The sequence below is a fragment of the Xenopus tropicalis genome, chromosome 4 (genome assembly GCF_000004195.4).
Source record: "Xenopus tropicalis strain Nigerian chromosome 4, UCB_Xtro_10.0, whole genome shotgun sequence".
NCBI lineage: Eukaryota > Metazoa > Chordata > Amphibia > Anura > Pipidae > Xenopus > Xenopus tropicalis.
Window position 1 is genome coordinate 112571151 of NC_030680.2, and position 26687 is coordinate 112597837.

Here is a 26687-nt window from a genome sequence, read left to right on the forward strand (position 1 = left end):
AGTATCTGTGATTTTGAAATTGCTAATGCATTCATATAGTGGAACAATGTCAGAGTTTTGAGCAGAGTACATGGAAGTCATTATTATAAGTTATTATTAGAGCACCAACAAATTCTGCAGTGGTGTACAACAGAAATGAGAGACTTTATTGGTTGTATACCTCCAGTGGTTACTAGTGTGTATCTACTGTATTCCTGGTAGAAAATAGTTTGTTATGTTTTAATTTAGATTTCCAATGTTTATATTAGCGCTGCAATGTAAATTATAATGTAAATTCTATTTGGAAATATACATATGGCTTCAACATCAGCTGCTATATTGGAGTCAAGTAAGTTCCAAGATGAGGCAAACTAGAAAGAGAATGAGAAAGGTAACTGAGTGTTAGAGGAGGGTGAAAATAAAGACAATCATATATAAAAATCACTATTTATACCTGTCATGTACAGATTTAAAATAAAGTAGACTAATAATCCCAGATATGTGGAGCCCTTAAAAATTGTTTTGGCCAATGTTCCCTCATTGGTTTTGACTATAGGAATATTACAACAGGTCGGAGGCAGTCCAGGACTTCCAGCGGGAAAACCTACTCCACAACAAAACCTACTACAAATACATTTGGAAGCTGTTGTCATTTTTGCAGCACAGCAACCAAGCTCACATTTTTGAAGTCACAGCAAGCAGATTATGCATGGGTTATGCACGCTTTCCTGTGTAATATCATTTAATGTCATAATAAATAATGCAAAATGAAAATACAATTTTTATGGCCTAAATTACTAAAACTTTCATTCCAAGCTTAAGTTATTTCAGCAATGAACTTATTAATGTTCCTAGGCTCAATGTATATGCAATGTCACTGTATATGCACTTTAACTTGGTAAACAGAGTAATGATTTGTTCCATTTGGCTGTTTTACAGGTCTCAGAATCCGGCTGTTCAACTTCTCACTAAAGCTCCTCAGCTGCATGTTGTATATAGTGCGTGTTCTGCTCGATAACCCTTCCAAAGGAGATGGATGGTAACAATGTTTGATACATTTAAAACAATGTAAAATCACTTAAGAGAAACATAAAATCAGCAAATGTAAGGTTAGGTTTAAGTTACAGTATGAATGATTTGAAAATTGTGGGTCTAGAGCAGTGATCCCCAACCAGTGGCTGGTGAGGAACATGTTGCTCACCAACCAATTGGATGTTGCTCCCAGTGGCTTCAAAGCTGGTGCTTATTTTTGAATGGCTTCAAGGCAAGCTTTAGTTGCATCAAAACCATGTGTACTGTCAAACATTCCACATAGAAGCTACCAATAGCTAAACACAACACTTATTTGGCACACCCAGGAACCCTTTGTATGTTTGTTGTGCTCTCTAACTCTTTTCACATTTGAATGTGGCTCACAGGTGAAAAAAGGTTGGGGACCCCTGGTCTGGTGGATAAAACTAAATAACTGTATAGTTGGTCAAGAGAGAAGATCAAATTATTATGATTTGGGAGTGTTGTGGGTTGGGTATATAAAGGCATCTCCTCTTGTGGACTAGCTCAGTATCAAAAGAATGATTGCACTATTTATTTCTTAACCCATTTTGTGAGTTTTATATGGGCGAAAATTACCCATGGGTGAGAAATTACCCATGAAGCTTCACCCTTAGGGTTGCCACTTTTCAGGCTTCTTCTTACCGGCCAGGGCAGGGGGTGGGTAAATGGGGCAGTGGGTCCATGATCAGGAGCAGAGCAATAATGTTAATGGAGGCGGGGAATGAAGTCTGTGGGCTAAATTTAATGGGAAATAGTTTTATGGAGGGTTAGAAAGGGAGCTGGGAGAGGAGATAGGAGATGGGCTAGGGGTGGATCGGAGGTGGGCCAGAGAATGAAGGACAAGATATTACAAACTTATTGACAACTGCATTGCCTGTAAATTTGTAATACTGGCCCCAGCCCTGGCTGGTATTTTACAAGTTAGTCTGGTGAAATAGTGGCCATGTGACAACTGTATTCACCTTACATTGTACCCATGCACTTCTAATGCCAAAAATACAGTTTAAATCAAATAGAAAGACATAACTGCTATTGCAACATTTTAAATGCAAACACATAGCAGTAGACGGCTCTGTATTTTGCTTTAGGCGTATGCTAGGAATGTGGTGGGACAAAACAACAAAAAATTGTAAAAATAATTTACTATAATGTATGATAAGAGACTTTTTTTTCTTAATTATTTAAAAAAGTTTTTACTATTTTATTCAATACATATTGATATGTGCAGATTATTGGGTTGTGAATATTATAATAAAAACAGTTATACCTGAGGCAAAGTAATTGCTGGTTATGTGAAAAAAGCTTGGAAGGCACTTGTGCCCATGCATGGCTCTTCGCAACTTGCGGTGAGCCAATGTGCCCTGGCATCCTGTTCTTATGAATTACCCACAAGTGCAAGAATAAACACAAGGGAATCCTGGAACTGGTATTTCCCTGGCCCTGCTGGTAATGATAGCATTCCTTTGGGGGGGGGAGGGGGTTTGCATTTTCACCTTAATTAGGGCATCAATATGTGTGAAGTGGATTTCAAAAAATAGAATGGAAAGGAACACACAACATGCACATTATTGGTGACTTCTGAAGTGACAGAGATGTTGCTGCACTGTAGAGGAAAGTACAACGTCAATGTATATTCTGTCCATCCAGACAGGACTGAAATATTATGTAACCTGTTAATTAAAGAATGTTGTTTGAGGCTATCATTTCTTTGTTTTTGGAGTACACAAATGTACTCTGAAAGAAATGTTAAAACCTTGTTTCCTTGAAACTCAAACAAATTCCCATTGTGGCATATTGATTTGTTCTAATAGATTAAATAGATTTGAAATGTATCCCTTTATTTTCTGTAGGTCTTCTATAATATGGGTGAACAGAAGCCTTCCTGTATGGGGAATGCAGGTAATACACAATATTCAGATGTATATTCAGGTGTAAATGTGGTGAAATAGTATTCTTACGATCAGTGTCAACTGCTGGAGGCAATTATTTATCATTACTTTCATTCCTCTATAAAAACTTTAGTTTTTAGTAAGAAGTAAATGCACCTTTACTCCTTTTAATTTTTAAACCTTTTCTTTAAATGTCTTTATGGTTTTCAAAACCCAAGATATTATAACACAAACAGAGGTCAGAAAAAGTAGCTCTATACTGTACCTATTGTATGCCATCTTTTTACCCATGGTTCCTGATTTTTCCTAACTGTCTGATGGGCTAAAGTTTTATCAGAATACACACTATAAGCCAGAATGGAAATGGAGTGTTCTGTGCTGTTCAGGTTAGTGCCAGTTAGGCGAGATGCCCAAACTAGGATTATTCATTTTTAAATGGCATACTTTTCTGCAAAACTTATTAAATACTCCCATTGTAACACATTAAATCAGGTCAAACCCATAATTTACATTTGATTGCAGAAAACAGTAACATTTTTACAATTCAAAGTATTCTGAATAATGTCTATTGAGCGGATAATCAGACTTTGAATATTTACTGCAGCTATAAGCACTGGGTCACCCTGCACCAGCCCTGCTCAGAGTGTTCTCTCCTTAGTCTATAAACCAGTTCTTTTACTAAATGTCATTTCATTATAATTGCACCTAAGTTCATCCTAAATTTGTCAGCTGAAACATCACATTTTTGTATAAATGTTAAATTAGAAATAGGGGATTACTTTTCTTACTTGTACATGACTTCCTGATATTAGTTAAAGTGACCCATTCTGGGCGTAACTTTTACAAAAACAATTAATTTTACATTCATTGTTTTACATATGTCAGTTGATAGCTGCTAAAGGTCTTGCTTGCACTTGCAATCTCCCAAGAAAGGTTTTGAAAGTCATCACCATGAGACAATAATCTACACAGTGCTAGATCCACACGTTTTTGTATACACATAATGCCAGGGGGTTATGATTTATATGATCTTATTAGAGCTTTTTCATAGAGTTTTTTCTAGAGCATTGAGAACCCCCAGGTTTCAACTTTTCAGAAAATACCAAGCCAATGACGAAAGCCAGATTGGTTCCCCTGCTAATGTCCCTTTTGGAACTGTGGGTCCAAGGGGACAAGGCAGCCTTTGGGTCTAAATTTCATTTTTGATGTTTCTTGCTATTATGAATAATGTTCCTGCAATTTTGTACAAATTTCAAACTTATACATATGTGTATATGTATCTATAATTGAAGCTTCTTTTTGTTTCTAAAGTCCCTCCCTTTTCCCTGATTTTATTGACTAATGAGACTGTACTTGTTATTGGTGGATATAGGGTATATATTGTGTATTCTGTATCCTGTTCTCTAGCCTATGATTAAGTGGCAAGTGCATGAAACGCGTACGGCTATTATGCAATCTAATTGTCTACAATAAAGCTTCTTTGATTTTAACTCCCAATAAGTTAGTAATACCTTGTACAGGTATGGGACCTGTTATCCAGAATGCTCAGGACATGGGGTTTTCTCCATGCCTTAAGTCTATTAAACTGATTTAAACATTAAATAACCCCAATAGGATTGTTTTGCCGACAATAAGAATGAATTATATTTTAGTTAGGATTGAGTACAAGGTAAGATATTGGTGTAAGATATGGTATCCAGCCACACCCTTATTTAATTCCATCTGTACAATATATGGAAATGCTAATTATCACTGCACTATTCTAGAATATCACTCACTGATTAATGTAGGAATGGCATTCCACTTGAAAGCTTAGATTCTGGACAATTAGAATCATACCTAAGATTTCCATTTATATTATTATTATTGCTTCTCATATCCTTAAACTTCTAGGGGAAAATTTACTAATCCACGAATCCGAATCCCGAAAGGGAAAAAATCGGATCGGAAACAAAAATTTAGCGTCTTTTTCATCGCAGCCACAATTTTTTCGTATTTGTCGCGACTTTATCGTATTTTGCGCAACTTTTTCATCGCCGCCGCAATTTTTTCTTATTGAGCGATTGTAAACGGCGGAAAAACCAATCCGATTTTTTCGCGTCGGCATAGAAAAAGTCGCAGAAAATATATGAAAAAGTCGTGACGGCGACGAAAAAGTCGCGGAACATACGAAAAAGTTACGACGGCGACGAAAAAGTCGCAAAAAAAAGATCATTATGAAAAAAAGCGCATTCGGATGCCTTCAGACAGTTCGTGGATTAGTAAAACTCCCCCCTAGTTTGCTGTTAATTTATTAAGTGGCCCATGCCACGTTCTCTGCCCTAGATGAGACAGGGGTGCATATTCACCATTATTGTGTAATCCATAATAATAATAAAATCAGTGTTTTAACACTGCTTTATTGTTTTATCTTACCTATTTATAAAGGTTCTATAAAACAGAAGATTAATAGTGAGACTTAAAACAAGCAGGTTTTCTTTAAAAAAACAGTTCTAGGTTTTAGAGACAAGCAAAATCACATTCAAAGTTTGGCTATCCTAATTAAAACTGCATAGTCACAGGATGGAATAATAGAATCTAAATTCCAAATGTAAGGAGACAGTGCGTGCTCTGTATCAGGCACTATCTAACAATTTCAGTTCTAGTTAGTGGCAGACTAGGGAATCACAATTTTATAATAGTGTAGTTCTGCCCTGTATTACATGTATAATGCTAATTTATCTTGATCACAAGTTGAATCTTGTACTTCATTTAACATTTATGTTATGAAAGCAAATTGTTGGAAAGAGGAAAGAATAATTATCAATCAACTACTAAAATAGAGGGACTAAAATCCAGCTGTTTTATTTAATTAGGTGGTAAAAACAATTAGGAGGTGATTTATCAACATTCAAGTTTGTTTTTTGTTCAAGTTTTTTAGCACTCACACAATTAAGTACAAAAAACCCCAAAAACTCAAATGTAAAAAGGTTGATAGTTTCTATAAAAGTTAATGGGAGTTGTCCTAGGCAAAGTCAAGCTATATTTGAAAACTCTTGTAAACTCTAAGGGGCACATTTACTAATCCACGAATCCGAATCACGAATGGGAAAAAATCGTATTGGAAACGAAAATTTCGGAAGATCGCATATATCACGAAAATGCTTACGAAAAAATCGTATTAATCCCGATAATATCGTATTGGGGATCCGAAAGTCCCGAAATTTTCGTACCGAACAATTGTAAACAGCGGTAAAACCTTTCCGATTTTTTCGTGCAAACGTCCGAAAAAGTCGTGCGCCGTACGAAAAAGTCGTGCGCACGCTCGAAAAAATCAGCGAAAATACGCTCGAGCGTTCGTGCTTTTGTAAATGTGCCCCTAAAAATGCAAGATGTTCAAGTTATTCAATTCTTTTTATTTGGACAAGTTTTCCTTATTAATAACTAAGTGAGCATTCAATATGCAAGCTTATTCAATTTAGAAAAACTCAAAATTGATACACAAGCCCATTAAGTACATTATTATGGGCAGCAAGTTAACATGAGGTTGACCAATACCTTATCATTTATTAACATTTGTTAATACAGTTGTTCCTGAGCTGGCTTCCATTTGGCTAGTTTGCTGGAACATTCCTCAATTCTAGTATATAAAATACAACTTGTAAAGCACAGCTTTATAGTTGAACGAACATTCTACTTTATGAGCAACGCTTGTGTTCTGCACTGATAATGTCAATTAATTTAATCTATTAACTGGGCCAGCACTTCTGACCATAATGTTGTCCATATAGGAAGAATGTCTCCTGATACACCTGTCCATCTCCAGCAGTTACAGGCATTAGAATGAATATTTGAAACATCTATTTTCCTAATCCACAAGCACCTAGGGAAATTTAAGGATTTCAGTGGTTCTTATGTTTTTACGAGTATCAATTTCTAGCAAGCTTCTTTTTTTTATCTAGTGACTTGGGTGGATAATTTCCCTCTATAATGAAACAATTATATGGGAGTTGCAGGATAAATCAAGAACAAGGAATGGATATGAATTACATTTTGGAAGATGTTTAAAATTTAAGTTTACTATATAATATTTAAATCAAAGACCCGGAATCCCTTAGAAAAGGTATACTTAACAAATCAGTTAGTTTATGTTCAGTGCCATATCTGCAGGACCCATTAGTCAGGATTCTGATGACAATGTTAAGATGTACCTAGCATTTAAATTGGTAGTTCACAATTAAGATTATAATAAGCAGCCATTTTATCATGGATGTCTGGCCACAAACTTCAATATCACTTCTCTGAGCCTTCACTGTATCAAAATTGTTTGAAGAAGTAAGTAGGTGGTGGAGATTCAAAACATAGCAAAAAAGAGAAAGTTGAGCTCATTACATTTTAAACATTAAGCAGGGGGGGGGGGGGGGGCAATGAGGCTGAACATAGTTTTTGCCTTAATTAAGAAATACTGGACCTATGATTTCTATTATCTCTTGCACTAAACTAGAACATGAAACCAGTTTTACTTCAAGACTTCAAAAGAACTGATAAAACTAATTACCAGTCCACAGAGAAACCCCTGATAACCAGCTGCTCAAATTTAATTTGGTCATTTTTAGCAAAGGTGTTTTTAGATGTATACTGTCCCTTTAAGTAATTTTTCTAAAATGGTAATTCATTATTTTCATCTGTTTTTTTTTTTTTCATTTTAGGTGACAGTGGCATTGATAAGCCTTTTTGAAACAATCTTGCTTAGTTATCTCAGTTACAAGGTGAGCATTGTTTTATTTGTTTTGGTTGTTTTCATCTTATTTTCTTTTACTATATTTTATCAATTCTTTTGAGGTTTTACAAATCAAATCAATGCAAAAAAAAAATACAATGAAAATCCATCCTGATCCTGAAATTTACATTTAAAAAGTGGAAAACTGAGTCAAAATAATAGAAACCTTTTGCAACAATGCTTGTTTTTTTGTTTAATGTTTTTGTGATCTATGGCAAATTAGAACCATTAGTTACATCTTTACTTACCATTACTGCCAGAGAGCCTAATAATATGTAACTCAAGGGTAGCAAATATAGCATAGTTTCAGTTTCATTTGGGTCTAGATTTTTTTTTTTTAATTATATTTTTATTGAGCAGTTTTCAAAAATTAGATATCCAAAATCTGTATCATATAGAAGCAGTGTCAGAGTAGGTTCATTATTGTAAATGAAATCACTGCAGTTCTAGATGGTGAACACTGATAAAAAAGAGTTAGAAAGAAAATTAAACCAAACATGGCATTGCACAACTGTGTCGGTGGAGTAAAGATTATATTTGATGAAGTAGTGGGGGAAATTCCCTACTGAGCTGAGAGGAGATGATTAGGTTAGTGCATATTGTTGTTTGTGTTGAATATCACTTCTTGAGACACATATCTTGTTTCTCTTAATGGGACTTTTAGCAGCATTTTCCCACATTCTTTGCCATCTAGTAGTTCAGTTGTGCACTGAAGGTCTTTTTTCCAGTTTCTCATATAAAAATGGGAATGTATATTAAATGTATTTAATTCAGTAAAGAGTACTATTTGGAGGTAAGGCCTCTTTTTTTGTGTTGCCGTTCTGCAGAGTGGTGAAACTAGGTCTTTTTCTGAAAGCTGACCTTGTGGGAAAATGGAGAAAGTGAAATGTCTTATTTGTAGATAACTAAATCTCAATAAGTCCAATGTTTTGGGGTCTGAGTTGTACTCCTGGTACGTTTTCTAACTATCTGGTGCGTGGATGAAATAGTTTGCTAAGTCTGGAGAGATGTTAGTACAGTCCAACCCAATTCCCCAAATTGGCAACAATGGTGATGTTTGGGGTAATAGTTTATGGTTTGCCATTGTTTTTTGCCACAATGTTAAAATATGGTGAGAAGGCCTCAACAGAGTGAAGTACTAATGTGCAAGGAGTGGTACACGGCTCTAAAAGAGTTACAGATATGCCCACTTAGTTGTGGGAACGTGTTCAGTCCAGTCCATAGCACGTGTCATTTGAGCTGCTGTGTAATAACAAGATAGATTTAGGATTGCAAGCCCACCCTGAGATCGGAGTGTAAACCTTGTTTGATTAGAGAAGCGGTGTTTTGCCTGCCCAAATACAATTTTCTGCATCATTTGAAATCCTGGCAGAGGACAAGGGGTACTAATATACTTTAGTAGTATCTGCTATTTTTGGACACCACAAGTGGTTAACAAAGGGTGCCTCAAACTGTGGGGAGGTGCTGGGAGCAGTGAGGACCAATGGGAACTACTACGTGGGAGTATAGGATTGGTGGGAGGTTTTAGAGGGGGGTTTGTCCAAAGTTTGGCGAAATTCACTTAACATAATATAAACTATCTGTTGGTTAAGTATTCGTTATGGAGGGTATAGTTTGCCTTTAAAAATTATGAAAAGGCTGCATATTTTTAATTGATGTATACTGCAAAGTTTGCTTGAAATTATTTTTATTTTTTAAAAAGCTTAAGTTGTGTTTGGGTGGAGTTCCCCTTAAACATGTATTTAAAAAACACCAACATATTCACATGTACAATAAATGGAATAAGTGGGTATCTGATACAAGAAGGATGCACCCCCTCAAAAAATTGAGAGTTTGAGAAAAAGATGGTGCTGCTTATTTGTGAAATAATGGGGCAAATTAGTGACTCCACTTTTTGTTCATGCCTAAATAATACTCCTCTTCAGATAATGAAGAATCTCTGTGCAAAAGAAGGTTCCAAAAATGTGTCCAGGTTTTGACTTTCTAAATGTTTTGTCTCCAAAGGGAAATATTTGGGAACAGGTTCTCCGAATACCCTTTATTTTGGAAATGATCAACACTGTGCCATTTATTATTACTGTAAGTATGGTTGATGTTATGAAAATGCTGTAACACTGCTGCTTGTGCCTTATTTTGGTTCTGTATTTATATGTTAGTGTGATATGTTCGTATCTGTTTTTCAAAAGAACAAATCTAGACAGCATGATTATTTGTGTTCCTTGCTGAGGACAGAGAGTCAGCCGTAAAAAGTCAGATGAATCTTTCTTTACCTTGTTAAAGAGATCCTATATTTGTGTCATTCTGTACAACCTTATAATTATTTTATGGAGAGTAATAGCTCATACCCCAATGGCAGAAAGTATAATAATGTTTAGTTGAGGCAGAGCAAGCAAAACCACTGCACCTTTAATGTAACCAAACTAACAGGACAGGACTATAAAAGCTCAAAAAAATTAAATAGAATTATACAAAAAAGTCACAATCACATTAAAAAAGGTGACAGTATCCCCATAAATTTAATTCTGGTGGTATATGATATATTACAGATACCTCTTTTACACTTCTAAAGTCATTTTATAGAATTACTTGGTTGAAGCAAGGGGCTGAATAGAATAATATAGAATGAAGACACAAAAGAACTATTGTACAATGCAATGCAATTACTTTGGCCTTTTGAGTTGCCTACAAAGATATATTTTATTAGGTACGTTCAAGGTATTTCTTTGGTCTCCTTTTCATGTTTTATAAAATGATATCATACACCCTTCTTCTTTTTATAGCCTTCTATTTTGAAATCTCATTACTTTTCCATTTGTACAGTGTCAGTGGGTAATAGTTGCAGATGGCACCAGAAATGTCATAGCTATCCCATTCAAAATAAGCTCAAAGTGATTTTGTTAAGAGGTATTCTCATATGCTCCATATAATCCATTAGCTGCGTGTAACTGGCAAGTTGCTAATGGGATGTAAGAGACTCTTGAATTGTAAGTATCTGATTGAGTCCTAAATGAACAGTAGATCATATTTGCCTCTGCATTCAGCATTAGTTGGAAACTCTCTGTTACTTGACTACCTCTAACAGGAAGAGAAGGCTGAAAGTGTGGCTTACACTTGCGTGTGCATTTAAGGGTCTTCCAGCATTTAAACAATATATTAAATTCATGGATTGGGTGCTGACAGCACAACAGGACTCATCTGGCACAAAGCGCCATCTTTTTTACTCTTTGCTTCTAGCACGCTAAAGCACAATTCTAGAATGGAATGAAAAGAGATGCACCACAAACTGTAAGCTGTATGGCTGTATTTGACAGTGTTATATACAGTGGGAGTGGTAGCTGTTTGGCATGTGGGTGTCTCTTGGAATGCCCCTAGATGCACAATCTTATTTGGCACCAGCTTTGATGGCCTTAGTATTGGTAAATGGGCCCTAATGACTTCTCTACAGGACAAGCATTTTGTGTGAGCAACAGCTTGCTGCATCGGTGGGGAATAATCAGATTTTGCACATAGTTTACATATTTTATGCTTATTATTAGGCTTAGGTGCAAGTGATTCTACTAAAATGATGATATTCTCTTCACATTATAAGTTAAAATGTTGTAAATACTCATTAAAATATTATGCATCATTTTGTGCCTATAATTCAGTGATCCCCATCCAGTGGCTTGTGATCAACATGTCGCTCTCCAACATCTTGGATGTTGCTCTGAGTGCCCCCAAAGCAGGTGCTTATTTTTAATTCTTGGCTTGAAAGCAACTTTTGGTTGCATAAAAACCAGTTGCACTGCCAAACAGAGCCTCCTGTAGGCTGCCACATGGGGCTACCAAATAGCCAATAACAGTAATTATTTGGCACCCCCAGGAAGATGTTTCATGCTTGTGTTGCTCCCCAAGTCTTTTTACATTTCAATGTGGCTCATGGGTAAAAAAGGTTGGGGATCCCTGCTATAACTTTTTTTTTTTTCGTTGAACACGAGCCACCATAATTCTCCTTATCAGGGCAACAATTCTATAGACTCAAGGTAAAAAGTGACTTTTGCTGGTCATGCTATAATTAAGATGCTAGAGCCCCCTCAGATTTGCCAAACAATATATTTTGAATACCAGTCTTCTCAGTATAAGGTTCCTAAAAAACATTGACCAAGATGATACAAAGAAAACCCACAGAATCCTTTACTCTTTTCATGTTTGATCACTTTAGTATCAGTGCAAACCAATATTTAACATGCATAACCAACACACAAATTACTGTTTTGATGTAGTGTCCCTTCATAACAATAGTCCTCAGTACATTATACTACTGTATATAAAAGGTTAGAGCAAAGTTATCCTTAATCACTAATTTCCTGAATCTGGAGCAAAAAACTCTTTTGATACCAAAATGGCAAGTCAGTTTGATATTTTCTGTATGTGGCTCTTTTACTACTTATTCCTCCTTTGCATATTTTTCCAGACCAAAGCCATGGCTGCTATTGGTTGTGACTAGAGATGTAGCGAACTGTTCGCCGGAGAACTAATTCGCACGAAAATCGGGTGTTCGCAAGTTCGCAAGTTCGCGAACTTTTAGCGAAGTTCGCAATTTTGGGTTCGCCTTAGCTGGAGCCAAATTTTGACCTCTCACCCCAGAGCCAGCAGATACATGGCATCCAATCAGGCAGCTCTCCCTCCTGGACCACCCCCGGACCACTCCCTTCCATATATAAACCGAAGCCCAGCAGCTTTTATTTTCTGATTACTGTTACTCTAGTCTTCTTTTCATTGTGTACTGCAGCTCCATCTGTGTGTGTTGGAGACAGGTGTGCTGTCTGTTTTTTTTATTTGTGTTTTTTTACTTTGCTACTGTAATTTATAGAGCCGAGTGCTATTAGTCTAGCTGTGGGGGACTGGTGTGCTGCTCCTAGTAGTTCACCCCCAGCACCAACCAGAGATCACTTTTTTTTTATTATTAATTTTTTTTTAAATTTAAGTTACTGTTCTTTAAAATCACCTGAGCGATGTTTTTCCACCAGCAATAATATATTCCGTATCCACTACTGCGGCGTTTTGTCTTTGCGTGTGAACCGGCTGTAACCTTTACACGACTTGATTGGCATGTAGACGCCGGACGTTTTAAAGCAGTTTATTACACAAGTTTAGAAATGTAGTGTGATTTCAGCCCTTTACAGCACAAAACGCAACGCTGTGTCAACAATGTATTTTTCAGAGAAATTTTTGCCCTTGATAACCCTCCTGCATGCCACTGTCCAGGTCGTGGCACCCTTTAAACAACTTTAAAATCAGTTTTCTGGCCAGAAATGGCTTTTCTAGGTTTTAAAGTTCGCCTTCCCATTGAAGTCTATGGGGTTCGCAAAGTTCGCAAAAGTTCGCACTTTTTGGCGGAAGTTCGCGAACGGGTTCGCGAACTTTTTTTGTGAGGTTCGCTACATCTCTAGTTGTGACAATTCAGGAAGGTTTTATTGCATTTAGAAATAACCCCAAATATGTTTTGTCTGAACGTGAAGCTTTTTTTTTCTTTATCTATAAAGCAATGGCATCTTCCATTTCTATAGCATGAGCTTATGAATAACATTTGGAGAGCTCAAGGTTTTCTCTTTCTTATAACAGATTATGTTTGTAATCAGAAAATGTTTTTTCGCCTTTTAACAGTAGAAAAGATATAACGATTAAACAAAAAAACAGTAAAACACTGTGTGATGCCAATATTTATTTCACTGCCTCTAGGTACAGCTTAGCACAAGACTATTTTTTAAACTCTGTGATTTCATTATATAGTTTATGTAACCTTCAGGCATCAAAATATTTCTTATGTTGCTAACAGAATTATCCCTTCTTTTTTAAGTTTGTTTTAACTTTACTAACAATCTATAAATTTGCAGATAATTTGGTATGTGTGCATAAAATGCAGTTAGAAGATTCTTAATATGTCTTATTATGTAGCTTTGTCATTTAAGGCCAAACATTAAAGGAACAGTAACATCAAAAAATGAACGTTTTTAAAAATAATTAAAATATAATGTACTGCTGCCCTTCACTGGTACAACTGGTGTGTTTGCCTCAGAAACACTACTATAGTTTATATAAACAAAGCTACTGTGTAGTCATGGGGGCAGCCATTCAAGCTGGAAAAAAGGAGAAAAGGCATAGGTACATAGGTACATAGCCGATAACAGATAAAACCCCATTATAGCCTACAGAGCTTATCCTTTGAATGGCTGCCCCCATGGCCACACAGCAGCTTTGTTTATATAAACTATAGTACCAGTTGTACCAGTGCAGGGCAATAGTACATTAAATTGTAATTACTTTTATACACTTTTAGTGTTACTGTTCCTTTAATGGTCAGATGATCAGTCTATTTGATGGGCCACCAATAAATACTCTCAATCAGTCAGAGAGGAAATCAGGCTGGCCAGTTGCCTCCATTGGCATGTCTGTCTTCCTTTATAAACCTGGATATGGAAGAGGTGAAAACTTCTGTGTAATGATCTGATCAACTGGTTAGAAGATCGATTAGTTGTATCACTACTATTTGCTGTGCACTTTTGGATGTATGTATGGATGTATGTATAACTTTATTTATAAAGCGCCACAAGGGTTCGCAGCGCTGTACAGTCTTACAGAATACAAAATTACACACAGGGAGGACGAGTGATATAATAAATAAATACAATAAATACATATATATATATATATCTATAAGTGCCATGTGGTATGAGACACAGTAGGAAGGAGGTCCCTGCCCCGTAGAGCTTACAATCTGAGTGGTTGGGTAACATACAGGCACAAACTGGAAGGTAAGAGTGCATCAGGTATGGGCATTTGCCCTTAAGCGCAGGACATATCAATTAAACTGTCCAGTGTGCTTCCAGTTTTATTTGACTTTGATAATCTGTATGATTCTGTTAGTGCATCCTGATCCTATCTGCCTTATTCTTTGTTTAAGTATAATTGTTGCCATTTTATATCAAGCAAGAATATATATCAAGGATTAAAGGGGTTGTTGACCTTTGAGTTAACATTTAATATGATGTAGAGAGTGATATTATTACACAATTTGCAACTGGACTTTATTTTTTATTATTTTTAGTTTTTTTTAATTATATCAGAAATTGTTCAGAAACTCTCCAGTTTGGAGTTACAACACCTATCTGGTTGCTAGGGTTAGCAACCAGGGAGTGGTTTGAATGAGAGACTGATGCATGAATAGGAGAGGGACTGAATAGAAAAAAAAAGTTATAAAAAATAACAATAAAACTGTAGCCTCACAGAGCAATCATTTTTGGCTGCTGGGGTCAGTGATCCCCATTTGAAAGATGCAAAGAGTTTGAAGAAGAAGGCAAAAACTTTAAAACTATAAGAAAGAATAACTAAGACCAACTGAAACATTACTAAGAATTGTTCATTCTATAACATAGTAAAAGTTAAATAAAATGTTAACCACCCCTTTAACTACTAAGTCTTTCATCCAACCTCTAATGCTTTTGTCTGCTCAAAGGTAAATGCTACCTTTCTTCTGATACTCATCCTCTCCAAGTTTCATCTCATTGCTCTAAATTATTATGACCCTGGTAGAACCTATTGCTTTCTTGGAAAACATTAAACCTTTTTCCATAATGAAACTTTATTCTACAGTGAAAACTACTTGAACCAATCAAATCTGCAGGATGTTAAAACTTGCAGTACTGGAAGCACTTGTGTAATGTTTATCTGTGCACCAAAAAAACAACTCAAAGTAATACATGTGTGAATAACATGTAAACTATATCCTTATAAATTATGTTTTTAGTTATATTCAGTCTTTATTAATATCATTTGTATCATGCAACTCTTCGAAATGTGATTATTATAAAAATAATGTACCCCGTGTTGTATATAATAAGCATTTTAGAAATCAGCTGTATAAAAGTACTGTTTAATATGGCCCCCTTTTTTTCAGCCTTTTATATGGCTACAGAACTCAAGGAATGGATATTGCTAAATGTTATTATTATATATTATTGTATTTGGTATAAAAATGAATTATATGTTGAATTGTTGAATTTGAGATACTGAAGGTTTCCCAGCATTTTAATATTTGCCATGGTCTATGGAAAAACTTTGCTTTCCTATATATATTACTGTTCCTATATAAAATATATTCCTACATTCTTGAATGTAGGAAAACATTTTCCTATGAGCAGACTAATGCTATTCTGTTCTATGGTATGTTAGAGGTCACACCGGTTCTGGGCTCTAACAGCCCGCTGAATTGTTAATCCCAGCTTTGACATTCAAGCAGGATTTAAGAATTATTAAATATTTTTCCCCACTGTAAAGTTCACTGTTTATCCTGAAATACCCAATATGTTGGGCATATACTGGGTCGTAAGTAATCTGCCCACATTTTTTTAACTCAATCAAATGTGAGATAAATGATATTACCTGTGTGTGCAAACAGTAGGGTGCTCTGAATTTGGCACATTTAGACGAAGACACTAAGAAATGTACACACACAGGAACAGAGATCAAAATCTTTCATTTTATCAATTTTTAGTTACTTGACCTCAGATGAAATAACATCGAGAAGAGCTTTTGTTGCCTCGGGTCTTTATGGAGCATCTAAAGCATTGTAACAATTTTGTGCACAGTAATTTCATCTATAAAAATCTAAAAAAAAAAATCTATAAAAAAAAATCTTCTGTTTCCATTAAAAGATATTAACCAGGGATGACTATACACTTCTTCAAGTCACCTAGAAGCTCTGCAATAAATCTTAGGAATCAATGAGCCTTATAACTACAAAACATGAGAAAAAGGTTGTACAGAATTAGCTCTTATTGGAAAATGCCATTACGTCATTAGATGAACTGTAACAGCCTGAAACGGTGAAAGTATTCCTAATGTTATCTGTTAAACTAAATTCTTTGGTTTCTCTGGTCTGGTTTTCAGACACCATCACTTGAGGGAGCTCTTTTATGTGAGATAGCTATACTATGTTTATGGGTTTTTTTCTCTTTTTGTTCAATGTTACTAGGGGGCACATTTACTAACCCACGAACGGGCCGAATGCGTCCGATTGCGTTTTTTTCGTAATGATCGGTAATTTTGCGATTTTTTTCGGCGTCTTTACGATTTTTGCGTAAAAACGCAAGTTTTTCGGCGTCTTTACGATTTTTGCGTAAAAACGCGAGTTTTTCGTAGCCATTACGAAAGTTGCGCAAAGTCGCGATTTTTTCGTAGCGTTAAAACTTGCGCGAAACGTCGCGCCTTTTAAGTTTTAACGCTACGAAAAAGGCGCGACTTTGCGCGCAAGTGTTAACGCTACGAAAAAATCGCGACTTTGCGCAACTTTCGTAATGGCTACGAAAAACTTGCGTTTTTACGCAAAAATCGTAAAGACGCCGAAAACTCGCGTTTTTACGCAAAAATCGAAAAGACGCCGAAAAAAATCGCAAAAAATACGAAAAAGTCACAAAATGTTCGTTTCCAATCGGAATTTTTCCAATTCGGATTCGAAATCGTGTCTTAGTAAATCAGCCCCTAGATCTAATTCTATAGGAAAACATGTGTGTTGGTTCTATATTCTTTATGCAGATAATACTAATTGGGGTTAGTCATTATAGTAATGGGAACAACTTTAAATACTACTATTTTGAATCACTTCTTATTTCAGATATTCTGGCCTCCTCTGAGAAATTTGTTTGTTCCTGTTTTCCTAAATTGCTGGCTGGCTAAACATGCCCTGGAAAATATGATTGTAAGTATAAGACGTAATAATGGACAACCTCAAAAGCTTTATTGATACTTTACATATACAGTATATATATATATATATATACACTGTATATATATATATATATATATATATATATATATAATATAAAGAGAGAAAGAGACAGATAAATAATATAATAATATGTATAATATAGGTAGAAAATCATGCCATGATTTGCAAGTAGAACAATGGGAGTTTAAGTTTGATTGGTTGCCATGGGCTATTATTAACGTGTGCAAATTTGCCTAGTTATGTAATTTAGATGTGTGCCTTGAGTGTAAATGACATGTAAGAAATGTGATGTTGCAGCTACAAGTATGGGACCTGTATGGGACCTGTTATTCAGTATTTTCAGGCTCTGGATTTTCCAGATAATAGCTTTTTCCATAAATTGGATCTTAAGACTACTAAAATATAATTAAAACATTATTTAAACCCAATAGTATTGTTTTGCCACGAATAAGGATTAAATATATCCTAGTTGGGATCAAGTACAAGGTACTGTTTTATTACAGGTATGGGACCTGTTATCTTGAAAATTCAGGACATGAGGTATTCCAGATAAAGGATCTTAATAATTTGGATCACCATACATTGTCTACTAAAATAATATTTAAGTATTAAATACACCCAATAGGATTGGTTTGCCTCCAATAAGGATTAATTATATATTAGTTGGGATCAAGTACAGGTACTGTTTTATTATTACAGAGAAACAGAAATTCATTTGTAAAAATTGTAATAATTTCTTTAAAATTGAGTCTATAGGAGATATCCATCCTGTAATTTGGAGCTTCCAGATAACAGATCCTTTACCTGTATTACAGAGAAAAAGGAACTCAATTTTAAAAATGTGAATTATTTAATTAGAGTCTATGGGTGATGGTTTTCCTGTAATTCAGAGCTTTATGGTTTCCAGATAATGGATCCCAAACCTGTATTGTGTGAACATAAATAGTTATGGAAAAGAGAGTCAGAATGAGTTTCATCATTCTGGGAAGGAACAAAGCTGCCAGTCCTGTGGACTTTTATGGCATCTTGTGAAACAGAACTGATTATATAAGAAATAAGAAATGTCATCTCAAAAACCTTTCTAGTAGAAACATTTTTTGTCTCTTGCCTTCACAATCACATCTTCAATATTTGTAAATTTTTCCATTTAGAGTTTGTGTATGAGTGGGTTTTCCATCAATATTTTAAAGGAAGCTCATGGAAACCAGGATAATATGATGAATAAATACAGGTATACTGTGCATGCCTTCCAGGGCATGGATACTAGGAAGATGGTCCCACTGGAAAAAAAAACTGTGGCAAAGTTCAGAAATTATTTAGAGTTCTGGCATAATCTTTGATAGCAAAATACACTTTAATTGTCTTATTTGACCTCATTGTACATAAAAATCCTTGACTAATTTATTATTTCATTTGCGTACAGTCAGTTACTGGCATAAAGGTTCTAAATGTGCGGTATAACATTTTTCAGAATGATCTTCATAGAGCAATCCAACGAACACAATCTGCAATGTTTAATCAAGTTCTTATTCTGATATCAACATTATTATGCCTTATTTTTACCTGGTAAGTCAATCATTTAATTTCAAGATTTGCAGCCACAAACATTTAATATTTGTTTTAATCACATATAGTATTTTAAAATTTTTGGTTTAATATCATAACAGTCATTAAATGCTCAACTCTCAACTGTCCTCTTTTTCAACATTGTGGAGGTCGCTCAGGTTTTGTGGTGAGAGGGCTATGACTAAGTCTGACATATTAACATAGTAAGTTAAATTGAAAAAAGACACATGTCCATTGAGTTCAACCTTTTATGTTTATATGAAACCTGCTTACCTGTAGTTTATGGAAACAAATAATTTATTTTATTGATACCAGCTGTTTTTTTTTTGTTTGTTGTTCAATAAAGCTTTAAAAAAATCAGATAGTAAATTACGCCTTAAGAGTTTTGGGTATTACCCTGAAATCTAAGTACAGGTATAGGACCTATTATCCAGAATGCTCGGGACCAAGGGTATTCCGGATAAGGGATCTTTCTGTAATTTGGATCTTCATACCTTAAGTCTACTAAAAAATCAATAAAACATTAATTAAACCCAACAGGATTGTTTTGCATCCAAAAAGGATTATTTATATCTTAATTGGGATCAATTACAAGGTACTGTTTTATTATTACAGAGAAAAAGGAAATCCTTTTTAAAATTCTGAATTATTTGATTAAAATGGAGTCAATGGGAGACGGGCTTTCCGTAATTCGGAGCTTTCTGGATAACGGGTTTCTGGATAAGGGGTCCGATACCTGTACCACTTTTCTCAAATCTTTAACTGCAACCAATTAGGGTGGCCATACATGGGCAAATTTCAGCTGCCGATTCAGTTTCTTCAGACCCGTGTATGGGCCTACCCGATGACATATGACCTAAAATTGTTCCTTTCTTGATCAGGCAGGTTTGATTTTCCCATCGGATTGGGGACCATATTCGCTCGTTGATGCAGTCCTTGATCCAATGGCGTCTATGCCTGCAGTTTAAATTCAGTTTGACCAAACACAATGGGGCATATTTATTTATCCACGAACGCTCAGAGCGTTCGTTCGATCGGTCCAATCATATTTTCCGCAACTTTTTCGCACGTTGCGCAACTTTTTTGACATTTGCGCCACTTTTCCGGCGCTTTCACGACTTTTTCGTATTTTTAGCATGAAATAATTGGATGGGTTTTTCCGCTGTTTACAATCGTTCAGTATGAAAAATTTGTGCCTTTCTGATCGCCAATACGATATTATCGTGACAAATACAATTAGTATTCCAACCCGTTTCCAACCCCAATTTTTCCCATTCGGGATTAGAACTCGTGTTTTGATAAATCTGCCCCAATGTGTTTGGTCACCTTTAGACTAATAAAGGTGGCCATACACGAGGCGATTTCGCTCGTTGTGCGATGAACGATTATATCGACAAACGATCGTATGGCGATCGAGTTCCCATACGATATGCCATCCACGGGCAACGATAATTCGGGAAAGATTTTGTCGCATCATTATCGTAAGATACCTACGATCGTACATCTACATACGATCGATGTCGTTGCTGGCAATCGTGACATGCGCAGAGAACAATCGTTGAAAGACAAATGTCTGACACTCACACCAACTGGCAGATTTTATCGTTAAACGACAAAAATTTTTAAACCTGGCCGATCGATTTTGGGGACGATAATGTCGGCTCGTTTAGTGGGCCGACGATCGTTCGTACACCACCAACTATACGATAACTTAACGATAGCATCGGATCGTTCGGGATTCGGTCGTTTGTAAGTAAAAAATCGGTCCGTGTATGGCCACCTTTACAGAAAATGGAATATATCATGATAAAAGGTACTCTGGGTAAATCCATGAGAAAAATACTATTTCCCACCCTTTGTAAACTGCTTCATTTTTTTCCACTTGAACTCTGAGTTACCCAACTTTCTGTGCACAGTTTATTCTTCTGCATAGTTTTGTGTATATGTGGAGTGTAGGATAGGCTTATAAATAATAATCCTTATAAATATTTTACTTATCTCTCTGTGGCATTCTTGAGATTCTGTATTTCCCAACATGTTAAAAATGTATTTCTAGATAAACTATTAAACACAAGCTAACATAAAATATACTTTTAATAATGCTGTGTGCTTTTACTTTGCCTGAGTTTTTGCATTTGTAATTTTAGGGTAACTTTGCCAGTTTTACTGAAACATATTAATGTTAAATAAATAGTATGAACAGAATGGCATTACTAGAAATATTACATCTGCAGTCATCATTCAAATAAGTAAAATAGCTACACGAGTGAAGGCAAAAAGACAGAAAGGGTAGAAGAAACGCTTGTGAGTATAAAAAGGTTACATAAAGGGAAAGAAATAATGGATGGGTCAAATTCAGCCTTCAATAGTGTTTCCAGAAATGTCTATTGATGCCCTCAAAACTAATTTGTTTTTTTCTACTGTGAAGTCTTAATTGTTAAATGATTTAAACTAATAACTGCATTGAATTCCTAACTTTAAACAGCTTTGGAAAAAATGTACAATTGTTCCATAGTAACATAATTAAGGTGGGTTGAAAAAAGACCATAACAAAAAGTCCATCAAGTTCAACCCTTCCAAGTACCCTTCCAAGCTAACCCCAGCACACATACATAGACCCATACCGACCTATTTATACACTCACATACATAAATTATATATATATCATACTTATTGTAGATTTTAGTATCACAATAGCCTTGGATATTATTCTTGTTCAAGAACTCATCCAAGGAATTCTTAAAGGCATTAACAGTATCTGCCAGTACAACATCACTCGGAAGGGCATTCCACAACCATGAAAAATCCCCTACGCTGCTTCAAATGAAAGTTGCTTTCCTCTAATCTAAAGAGGTGGCCACTGGTGTGCTGATAGTTTTTATGGGAAAAAAGAACATCCCCCATCTGCCTATAATCCCCTCTAATGTACTTGTACAGAGTAATCATGTCCCCTCGCAAGCACCTTTTTTCCAGAGAAAACAACCCCAACCTCGACAGTCTCACCTCATAGTTTAAATCTTCCATCCCCTTAACCAGTTTAGTTACACGTCTCTGCTCTCCAGCTCATTAATATCCTTCTTAAGGACTGGAGCCTAAAACTGCACTGCATACTCAAGGTGAGGCCTTACCAGGGACCTATAAAGGGGCAAAAGACACCACTTTATTTGCTTTAGTAGCCACAGAATGACACTGCCTGGAATTAGACAACTAGTTATCTACAAAAATCCTTCTCAATTAAGGATACCCCCCATTTAGTGTATGACTCGCTTTTAGCAAAGTGCAAAATTTGAAGCATTGAACCTAATTTTCCATTATGCTGCCCAGTTTTTTAAGGTTGTAAAATCACTCTGCAAAGTGGCAGCATCCTGCATGGAACATTTTAGTATCATCTGCAAAATTTTAATGCCCACCTCCAGGTCATGAATCCTAATAAAAAGGCAATTAAATTAGTCTGGTAAGATCTGTTATGCATAATACCCCAGTACTTCTTCAGAGCCCTTGGCTGTGACAGCTGTTTATTAGCAACATACAGAGGGCCATAGGTTGGGTATCCCTTAATGGTGGGCAGGGCCTTCAATTAGAGATACAAAATATGGCAGGTCATGTGTATATCTGTTCTGCTATAGAAACACAGCTCTAAAGTCAACAGAATGGCTAAAGGGGAAGAAGCAAGCAACTTACAGGGAGTTGCAAGAATCGGCAGAGGCAAAAACAAATAAGTGCTTTCTTTTGTGAATATTTTCATAACATAAACAAATATTTGGTAAATAAAAATTACTTGATTTTGTTTGGGGTATATAGGGATGAATAAAGGCAATAGCAGTAAGTGCTTCTGTGTTATGGATATGCAGTTTCAAGCTGTTGGGCTGAAATTCCTATGACATCCCATGGCAGCCTTTTAGGAATTGTGGGTAAGCAATATTTGTAGAGTGTGATGTTGGGCATTGTTGATATCATGTGTAAATTCCAGTGTCTTTGAATTTTTTTTAGATCTTGGGCATTTTTACTTCAATCATGAGGTGCCTTTCTTTTGGGGTTTGTGGGAACAGGAACAGGTTGAATATCTGAGGGGCTTGCAATAAGCAAGAGATGAAAAATACGGCACATTTGACTAGTTTCCTGAACAGTGGAAACCCCCTTCTCACTACATCAAAGTATTAAATATTACGGAATTTCATGTTAAATAAGTACCAACAAATATTTTATAAATATATGTATAACAAAGCAAGAGTCCCAGATCAGCAATCCCACCTCCAGCTATATTTCTGAGGGGAAACACCAATGATGCTAATAGATAAAAAGATTAGGCTTTACTTACATGTCATATTCTGCAAAACCTATACAGAATTATCTGTAAATTTATTATGCAATTAAATTAAAATGAACAATTTAATAAATGAACACATTGCACTTGATGGCTATGAACCACACTAAGAAAAATATACTGATATGATTTCTGCTTGTATAATAGAAAAAAATGGTTATTGATATAGGGGCCTTTGGGAAAAAATATACAGTTATGTCATTAGATATATTTTATCATATTTTTTCATATTGACAGCTTGAGACGGTACTTTAGTCAACAGAGCATAATATTGTTCAGTTCTGTAGGAGGATTAAGTCACATAGTAGTGAAAGTACTCCGCATTAACAATGAAATAAGAACTTTTTGCTAAAATTGAGTTGATTATTGGTACTTGACATTCAATATAATTATTGTGGAGAAGCTACAAAATGCATCATGTAATGTAAGATTTAACAGTGTGTTATCTGTTTTACTAAGTGATCATTTAAGCAAAGCTGTGAGCAGCAAGGAAGCAATTAAGAAGATCTGAGGGAAGAAGAGACTGTCGAGTACTTAATAGAGAAGAGAAAAACAATTCAGTCACTTTCTAAATAAACAATTTACTAATATACAGCTGTAAATGTGTTGTTGCTGCTTTTCAAAAACTTCCTTTGAAACATTTCATGTTCAGTAATGATTCTTACCTGCTTAGCTATTTGCTATTTTATGTGAGGGCTGGGGAAAGGTGATACTTTTAACAGGGTTTGTCTGCTTTTATAGAAATGGTAATTGTAGTGATGGGTAAATCTGCCCCATTATGCTTTGGCACAATATGTGTGTTTTTTGTGGCAATACATTGGATACAATACATTCCTTAACATTATGACTGGCACATCTAGGGGCCGATTCATTATAGTCCGAATTATTAGTACGATTTGCGAACATTCGCATTAAATACAAAAATTTCCGATGTGTGTTAATTTTACAAATAGTCACGTTGTTCTTGTAAGAAAATATCATGGTACGATCTGAAACGTAAAAAATCTTTGTATCAGAACGATCATAAACGGCGTGAAAACCTTTCTGACTTTTAACCTTCAGTGCATGATTTTGGAAACCTCCCATAGGACTCAATGGCACTCTGCAGCTCCAACCTGGCCCAAGGAAAGTCTCCCATAGGGCTCAATGGCACTCTGCAGCTCCAACCCGGCCCAAGGAAAGTCTCCCATAGGGCTCAATGGCACTCTGCAGCTCCAACCTGGCCCAAGGGAACCCTCCCATAGGGCTCAATGGCACTCTGCAGCTCCAACCTGGCCCAAGGGAACCCTCCCATAGGGCTCAATGGCACTCTGCAGCTCCAACCTGGCCCAAGGAAAGTCTCCCATAGGGCTCAATGGCACTCTGCAGCTCCAACCTGGCCCAAGGAAAGTCTCCCATAGGGCTCAATGGCACTCTGCAGCTCTAACCTGGCTCAAGGAAAGTCTCCCATAGGGCTCAATGGCACTCTGCAGCTCCAACCCGGCCCAAGGAATGTCTCCCATAGGGCTCAATGGCACTCTGCAGCTCCAACCTGGCCCAAGGAAAGTCTCCCATAGGGCTCAATGGCACTCTGCAGCTCCAACCTGGCCCAAGGAAAGTCTCCCATAGGGCTCAATGGCACTCTGCAGCTCCAACCTGGCCCAAGGAAAGTCTCCCATAGGGCTCAATGGCACTCTGCAGCTCCAACCTGGCCCAAGGAAAGCCTCCCATAGGGCTCAATGGCACTCTACAGCTCCAACCTGGCCCAAGGAAAGTCTCACATAGGGCTCAATGGCACTCTGCAGCTCCAACCTGGCCCAAGGAAAATCTCCCATAGGACTCAATGGCACTCTGCAGCTCCAACCTGGCCCAAGGAAAGTCATGATACCGAAGCTTGAATGAATCCTATTTGTCGCACATATTGTCGCAAAGTACGATAAAGATCAGCAAATTCATGAAAAAGATTCGGAAAAGACACACAGCTCTAAAAGTTAGAAAAAATAAAAAATGTTTCTATCCGTAACCAATAGTTCATTGATAAATAGTTTTCGTACTGTGCGTATTAATATGCGTGTCTTTTTTGGATTCATTCAAGCTTCGGTATCGTGACTTTTCCTTTGGCCAGGTTGGAGCTACAGAGTACCATTGAGTCCTATGGGAGGCTTCCAAAAACAAGCACAGAAGATCAAAGGCAGAAAGGTTTTCCCGCTGTTTACGATGGCTCAGATACGAAATTTTTTGACTTTCAGATCGCCAATACGATATTATCGTGACTAATACGATTTTTTTTCGGGACATTTCCGATCATCAGAAATTATCATATCTAATCCGAATTTTGCCCATTTCGGGATTCAAACTCGTAGTTTGATGAATCAGCCCCTTAATGTCACATAAGATGTTACTTCTGCAGCACCTTCTCATCTCCTCCAGAAATATAGCATAAGCACATATCAATGAACACTCATAACATTTAAAGCTGAATTGTATAGTAGTAGAGAGGCTTATTTAACCATAATTTTTACTGCATTGTAACTAGATTAGTAATTACAGTGGTTGCTGCTAGATTACTTTACTTTAACTATTACTTGTATTTATAAAGTGAACAAACTTCCACCTGCTTAGGGTATATTGCCCCTTTAAGAGTAACCTAAATAAATCAAAATGTGAGCCAAACTCCTGTGTAATTCCAAGCGCTATGTTGAAATCTTGGCAGAGAGATTATGAAATCTATTCGTGGTTACTGGAAGAGACGTCTGTTTCTGTAAATGAATGCTTATCTAGTTCAGCACATCACTATCAAATGCAAAGTTCAACTTATGTCAACAGCACAGTCCTACAGAAATCTTCACTCACTATTAATCAGACTAATCTTTACCATGGAATTTGCTAAGAAGTGTTTACATAGTTGCATAATTAATGATATCATGCAAAATAAGCATTATACATACATGCATTCAGGCTACTGTTTTCTCCTGACAATGTTCAGTGTTTACCCCAACATTTTTACTTAAATCTTAATATTGAGTTTCCATTTTTTTCCCAGCAGTGCATTGAATCAGAAGTAAACTGTAATGTTTGGTATTATGAAAATAAATAAAAGCAAACAAGTTTCCTATTTCAGCACACAGTGAATTTTTTGTTTGGAAATGTTTGCTTGCAGCTTGTGTTAAAAGAAAAGCAGATGTCCACCAAGTCAGGCCATTCTTCAGAGGAATGGGAATCATTCCTTGCCACTCCTCTTGTTACGGAATTCATTGGCCCTCTAGTCTCACCAGATAATTTCTAGCCTATTAAGTGACAATATACATCCAAGGGCAATAGAACTTGTGAGTGGTTTCAATCATTTTGTCCATATAGTCTCATTGATGTGGT

General features: G+C 36.2%; 1 protein-coding gene across 4 annotated transcripts in view; it reads left to right on the plus strand.

Annotated features, from left to right (window-relative positions):
• Positions 1–26687, plus strand: part of kcnt2 (potassium channel, sodium activated subfamily T, member 2) — a 196843-nt gene that overhangs the window by 76514 nt on the left and 93642 nt on the right. For all 4 annotated transcript variants that reach the window (XM_031901050.1, XM_031901051.1, XM_031901048.1 and 1 more), the window contains exons 3-8: positions 919–1018; positions 2883–2931; positions 7610–7669; positions 9685–9759; positions 17333–17416; positions 18918–19012. In XM_031901050.1, coding sequence (XP_031756910.1) covers positions 919–1018; positions 2883–2931; positions 7610–7669; positions 9685–9759; positions 17333–17416; positions 18918–19012 — 463 coding nt within the window. The remainder of the gene's footprint in view (positions 1–918; positions 1019–2882; positions 2932–7609; positions 7670–9684; positions 9760–17332; positions 17417–18917; positions 19013–26687) is intronic.